Source organism: Alligator sinensis, unplaced genomic scaffold (assembly GCF_000455745.1).
Source record: "Alligator sinensis unplaced genomic scaffold, ASM45574v1 scaffold1222_1, whole genome shotgun sequence".
NCBI classification, from domain to species: Eukaryota; Metazoa; Chordata; order Crocodylia; family Alligatoridae; genus Alligator; species Alligator sinensis.
This window is the reverse complement of record NW_005842620.1, coordinates 310,308-317,136: the sequence shown is the minus strand read 5'-3', so window position 1 is coordinate 317,136 and position 6,829 is coordinate 310,308. Positions and strand designations below refer to the sequence as shown.

General features: G+C 39.9%; 1 protein-coding gene across 4 annotated transcripts in view; it reads left to right on the top strand.

The window, feature by feature from the left end:
- NFX1 (nuclear transcription factor, X-box binding 1) overlaps positions 1-6,829 on the top strand; it is a 95,952-nt gene that overhangs the window by 75,041 nt on the left and 14,082 nt on the right. For all 4 annotated transcript variants that reach the window (XM_025215073.1, XM_025215074.1, XM_025215075.1 and 1 more), the window contains 3 exons: positions 3,860-3,901; positions 4,212-4,310; positions 5,722-5,788. In XM_025215073.1, the coding sequence (XP_025070858.1) occupies positions 3,860-3,901; positions 4,212-4,310; positions 5,722-5,788 (208 nt within the window). The remainder of the gene's footprint in view (positions 1-3,859; positions 3,902-4,211; positions 4,311-5,721; positions 5,789-6,829) is intronic.

Sequence of the window (6,829 nt, the reverse complement as noted above, 5' to 3'; positions counted from 1 at the left end):
CCCCCCCCTTGCCTGTTGCATGTGATTAGTGCAGCCACATCCTCTCTGGGTTCAGACAGACCAGGCAACCCTGCGCCTCATCTACATATCAGTTTGAACAGTTTGAGTCATGAGTGGGGGTGCTAATTACCACAAGGCTTCTTTCTGAGGGCATGTGGAACACACACACATACTGAGCAGTGCTAGGCTGCAGTGCCATAGCTTTTATTTGATTTAAGTGTGGGGGGCAAGCGGGGTGACTGCCCCATGCACCAAAGCGAAGGGGCTCCAACAGGCACTGCTCAGCCAGGGCGGGGCATGGGACAGAGCTGCGAGCGGCTCACGGGGTGGGGGCGGTTCCTGCCACTCCCAGGCAAGCATGGCGGGATGCGTCCTCCAGATGTGTGCATGGGGTGGAGGTGGGCTGCTGCTGCGGGCTTTGCCCTGGGTGCCAGACTTCATTGCTATGGCACTGCTTGGCTGTGAGGTCACCATGGCTTGCAGTGCTGTTGACTCTGTTGTGCCCAGCTCAATGAACTATATGATAGGTCATGAGCCTTTTGGCTGTGGACTAATATCATGCACAGTTTGTACTATGTATAAGTAGATACAAAAGTGATGCTCAGAAGTGTGTTTATGGAGTGCCTGTGCTGAAATTTGCAGCAGTTACGGTTTGGGCCAGAGTCAGACCCACAGTAGTCTCCTATTCCCCCTGCAGGTTCTGCTTTCCTTTCTGTCTCTTTCCCCACTCCTAACTGTCACATGCAGCTCACCTCCACAGTGTGCTTGGGGAGGGAACAGAGCCTAAGCAGGGTCTGGCAGTAAGAGGAGGTAGGAAAGCCATAGGGGGGAAGAAATTTAGGCGCAGAGGGCAAGTGTGCCAGCTGTCCTCATCAGCCACTATTTTTTCCCTGTTGTAGCAATCGGAGGGGGATGAATTCAAAATAACACTCAACTAATTAGATTCTGCACCTGGAAAATTATAACATTTATACATTTTCCATATATAAAATGTAATTATTGGGGGGGGTAATTTTTTGTTCAGGGTCATCTCTTATTAGAGTAAAAATGGTAATATTTGCTTTTTTTGTGATGTTTTTGAAATTGATCCTTTTTAACAATCATCAAGCAAACCAATATAAAAACAAAAATAGAAACAATTTTTAAAAATAAAACAGACCCTCCATATCTTGGCTTTCAAAAATTGAGGCATAGGGTTGCCAGGTATCATGTAGTTTGTTACGCTCCTATGACTCAGCAAAACATCTAGATTCTTGTAATTTTCCTATAGTGGGAGGTTGTCACATTACAAAAACTAAAATTACCCAAGGTATTTGACCTGGTACTGATCTGTTTGAAATGTAATTGTTGTTATGGTGGAGGCAAAGAATCTCTTTACTTGCCTTCCCTCAGATGGCATCATAAGAACTTCTATGAAATTCATCATTGGTCTAAGACTTCATAAGAACTTCTTTTCCTTACTTCACCAGTTGTTGTATTACTGTGCTGCTGCAGTTGGTTTTGGTCAGAAGTGAAAACAAAGTTGTTGTTTTTTTAAGGAAAATGTTTTGTCTCCCAAGTCAAATCAGCCAAATCAATTCCAAATCTGTGAGTCATTCAAGAACTACGTGTGGCCCTGCTACCAGCAGGCATCCTCCACCCCTGCCTGAGGCTTCAGATGCTTCCAAGTTCTTTGGCGGGCATCCTACATGTAAGCCCAAGCCCAGGAGGCTTGGGGTTCAGATGCCCCTGAGTTTTACTTGCCTTCAGCTATATGGCCGCAGGAAAACAAAGTACACAGGCATACTAAGCTTCTGATAGACCAGTGTATTGGTGAAACAAGTTTTTACTTCAGAGTCCCTTGGCTTTAACAGTTGAAGGCAGGGGTCAGAAAATTCGACCCGCAGGTCTGATCTGACCCATGAACTGATTGGATCTGGCCTATGGGTAGGCTTCTGTGCAGTGAATGGATCTGGCCCACAGGCAGGTGGTGGCTCTGGCAGCCACATGGCGCCAGGCAGCTGGGCCTGCATCCAGTGTGCCAAACTCTTGCTCTTGCATGCGCTCTCTCTTGGCTGGAGCTGCCACCAGCACGGAAGCACGAACATACCAGCAGCTACAGCACAACCCCTTCCCAAGTCTGGACTCAGCAACTGCTGGCCATGTCCACAGCTGCCCAAACGTGGCCAGCAGCTTCTGGGTTGGGGCTCTTGGCATGGAGTTGGGGGGCAGCAGGGCGTACTACAGCTGTGGCAAGGTTCAGGCTTCTGTATTCGTTGGAAATGGGAGAGAGGGAGAGAGGTGTGGCCCTTGTCAGGTCATCAGAACTCATTAAGTGGCCCACCAGCCCAAATAATTGTTCACCCTCGGTTTAAGGGCATCAGCAGTCTCATTTTAGCCTCAAAACATATGAGTTAATGCTCCATCTCATGTATAAAAAGGAGAAAATACTAATGTCCTTGTTCATAATCCCAAACCAGATTCTGTATTAAGGTAGTGAAATGGGTAACCATTGGGGCTCAACCCATAGTGGCCATCACCCAGGCATAAACTGATTTAAAATTCATGGTCTTTTTTAATGGTGAAGCCATTACTTCTGGAAGTATTGACAGAAGTGAGACTCTTGACCAACCCTGATCCCTGTGCGTTATAGAAGGGTGATCTGTTAGTCTTACTTTTATTTTATTCCTAGAGTCTCAAATAATGGGTATAGCGTATTCAGCTCAGTTTTATGACAACTCATTCTGCTGTTTTTTAGGTTTATCATTTAAAGCTATAAGGGACCATTCAGTCATTCAGTCTAATCACTGGATCACAAACTATTACATTTTATTGCAATGAAATTCCCCCTGAATTGTGACTAGGGTATTTTCATCTTTCAGATGAGCTCTTCTTCGTTCATGCCAGCATTGAGAGATTCAAAACTCAATTAGATCTTAGCTCTGCATGAAAAATTTGGCAGAGTGATCCTCAGGTCCTCATGCTTAATTAGATGATAGTAGAATGATGGAAGCCGTACGCTCTCATTTATAAATCCTAAACAGAGGTCAAGATCTGTGACCCTTTACTCACCAGAATTGTGAAAAACGGGAAAGATTGGAGGGATTGAAATCAAATAACCTGGCCCTGTTTTATACTATACCTTTTAAATAGTTTGGGACTGCTTGTCTGAGAAACAAAAGGAGCCCTTAACCCTTTATTAGTCTTTCAGAGATTATTACATCCTTACCTCTTCTGAACAAATGCTTTTAGCTTGTATCAGACTGAAGCCTACAATCTAAATCTGTTGTAATCAGTGAGATTTGATTTACAGATTGGATTCACTGTTTCACTGCATGAACATAATTCATATGCCTTAGTGGAGATCACACTGCAATGAATACAGTAGTACTTGGTAACTTAGACTTCAGGTATGTTGTTGAAAAGCATATGAAAAGTATGACATTCTGCTTATTTACAGAAAACCATGTTAAAAGATCTTTGAAGTTCGAGCATTTCCTAATTTATGATTTCTTAAGGTTGTCTGTGCAATCTTAATTTAGACACCTTGTGCATAGATACTGCAGGTATCAAAATACATACTCCTATGCTAGTTGTTCTATAGTATTTCTTCATTTGGTATACAGGACAAAAAGTTAATGAGGCAGAGGACTGTGGAAACAGGATTGGTTGCAAGGGGTTATGGCACTGGACTGGTGTTCATAAATGCTGAGGTCTTTTCTCCTGTTTCATAGGCTTTCAGTGTGAGATGATGAGGAGGACTTTAAGTCTCCTAATACATGGGGCTGTTTTGAGATTGTACAGGTAATCTTAACTGATAGCATTTACAAACTTTTAAACCTTAAATACTAATTTTGTATTTTGTTTTAAAATAATCTAGGTTGCAATGTGATGAAGAATGTTTGGCCCTTGAAAGGAACAGGTGCGTGGTAACTGCACACTTTTTAATAGAAGAATTAACTTCCTGTAGCTTGGCTTTGTGAAAAAGATCACATCTGAAAAAAAAAAAACCTAACAAACTGTCTACATTGGTTCTAGAAACATTCTATTTTGGGTGATCAGACATAATTAACTTAACCTTTCAAACATGTTTTTATTAAAAATACTTTCAGATTCATCAATTTTACCTTCACCAGCTTTGACTCTGTAGTGCTAATCCTTCTTTGTAGTGAGTCATTTTGTCACTGAAGAGTTTTCTTTAAATACATATGAAGTGCTTTTCTGTCTTTCAGGCGACTTGCTGAGGCTCTTCAAATTGATGATAATTCTGACCCTTTTAATGTCCGTTCTTCTGGACCAAAGTACAGTGAGATTCTAAAAGAAGATGCAAGGTATGAGCTGCCATGGTTGGATAGGAACACAAACACACACAGAATGTAAATTATATATAGTTATATTGATATTTGTATGTATATATATACAAAGATTATCTAGATATTACTTATGCACCCCCTCTCCAGGCTAATTTTGTTCATTAGGATCTTTTAATAACCTGAGGCATATCTTTTCTGGAAATAAATATGTAATTAGCCCTTCCGCTTTAGTGTAGGGTGTCCTCTGTTGTACCACAGGATAAGATTGAGCTAGGCTTCCGTTTTAACGTTCTGTTTTCTGCCATGCTTTAAAATCCACAGACCAGACTTATGAAGGCATATAGATAATTAAAGATGCAGATAGGTATATAGTGGTATTTACAAAAGGTCCTAAATGAGTTACGTGCCTGATGTCTTTTGGAGCAGTTAGTGAAACAAAAAAGGTAGTTCACGCTTTTCAGAACTATTTTTCAGGCTAAATTCCTTTCCACTGAGAATGCTTCACTGGCTTACTTCACTCCCAAAGGAGCCCATTATAGCATCACACACTAGATGAAAGTTTGCAGGAGCTCTTTTGTCTTTCCCCTTCTATACCAAAGCTGGTACATGTCCTCTTCTCAGTTCTGCTACTAACTTCTCTATAACCTCTTCAACTAGGGAGGACAGGGCTGTAGTAGAGTAGGGGAGGTTTATACTCAGGAAGCCTCATGCAGACCTTCCTTCCTACTGAGGTGATCTTTATTTAATGTTTGTCTCATTATTCCCATTTCAATAAGTAGGCAAACGCACTCGCAAACAAACATGGCTAATATACAGTTAAGGTTGCTTAGCACTGACTTTCATACAAAAGGTTCCTAAACTGAAACCCCTGCAAAGCAGAATATCGCACATCATATCATGGTTTTATCAATTTAAATATTTTACTAACTTGTTCTTTCTAGCTATTTTGTAGTCTTAAATTGCTAAAGTCTACCCTAGCTGCTGAGATGCATTAGTGGGAGGTACAACACAGAAATATTGACAGTGGTGATTTTGACTCTCTCTCCTTCAGAGAGATCATTTGACTTACTTAACAGAAAACATAACTACTCCTGATGCCACGTAGGATAATTTGTACATTCTAAACTGTTCTCACATTTACATACTTGCAGAAAAAACTCTTGATTTTCTTTTTGTTCAAAGTAAATGGAGAAAATCTGAAAATTTGTTTCCCCCTCCCTCTGCTTCCCCTCAAGTTTGCAGCCTGTTGAGCAGGCTGCAATCACTAAGGTGAAGAAATGAAATTTAAATGGGAGAGAGCACAGTTGTCATATTGCATTAAGAAAAGTCAAGGTGAATTATCAATGTTTTGTATATGTGGCAAGTAAAGGCTGCAGTTCTTTTTTCTTTTTTTAACCTCATTCACATTGTATATAATTCTTTATTACAGGAAGGATTTAAAATTTGTCAGTGATATTGAGAAGGAAATGAGAGCGCTTGTGGATGCTGTAAATAAGGTTGGTGGGAAGTTGTTAAATAAAAAAAATCTCTTGAAGTAGGAGTGTGTGCTGAGTATTTTTGTTTTTCAGGGTTTCAGCTGAGTACTATATATATTTTTTCATTTTAAAACTTCCTCTTTGTATGTGGTTTGCTTTTACCAAAATGAACAAATTGCATGCGACGTATTGCAGTACTCAACTGTTTTACTTCTTAAAGTTAAATTTTAAAAAATTGTTTCAGTGTGTGTTCAGCTTTTGTTCTAAATTCTGAAATAGGTCTTTACTAGACATTTGAAGCAATGTTAGATAAAAGACTGTTTTCTGTCCCATAAAAATTCATATGACTGTGGCAACAGGTACAGACTAGTATCTTTTAAAAATTGGTTGAAGCTTGTCTTAATATGCTTTCTCAACTGGTACTGAATTTATCAGGATACTGATTTATCTCTGAAAAAAATCCCAGAATAATGTAGCTTTTACCTTCAAAATGAACATTGATCAGGAGCAAAGAATTTTGCATGGTTTCATCAGCATTAAGTGTCTTAGAACATTATTGCAAGAAATATAATGGGGCTTCATTTTTCCTGACAGTAGCAAATTGCCAACTTCCCATAGTATTTCTCCACATGAAATATTCTTAAAATATGCTGAAGATACGCTGATCAGAACTCATTCATGTTCTTGTGTAGACTTCTTCTAAGAACTGAGAGGGAAATAAAAAAACTTGGTCATGTATTGGTAACATAAATCTTTTTCTGTCAGTCTTACTGCATCGGTAGAAAATGGGGATCTGTGGTAAATGTTTTTAAGATTTATCACAGATAAGAGTTGTCATATAGCCTTTCTTTTGTCCTTCCTTCAGCAGCTTTGGTAATGAGTTATGGCTCAGCAAGAGGCAAGCCCATCATTTCTGCTGGTCAGTCCATAACCCTTTTTACTCAAGGTTATGCTTTGTAGTAACAGAGCAGTAGTTCTTTCATTCTTCCTATCCCATAAATTATTTTCTTTTTGCTCTAGGAATAGAGCCAAGATTAAATTAAAGTATTGAACAAGGAGCAA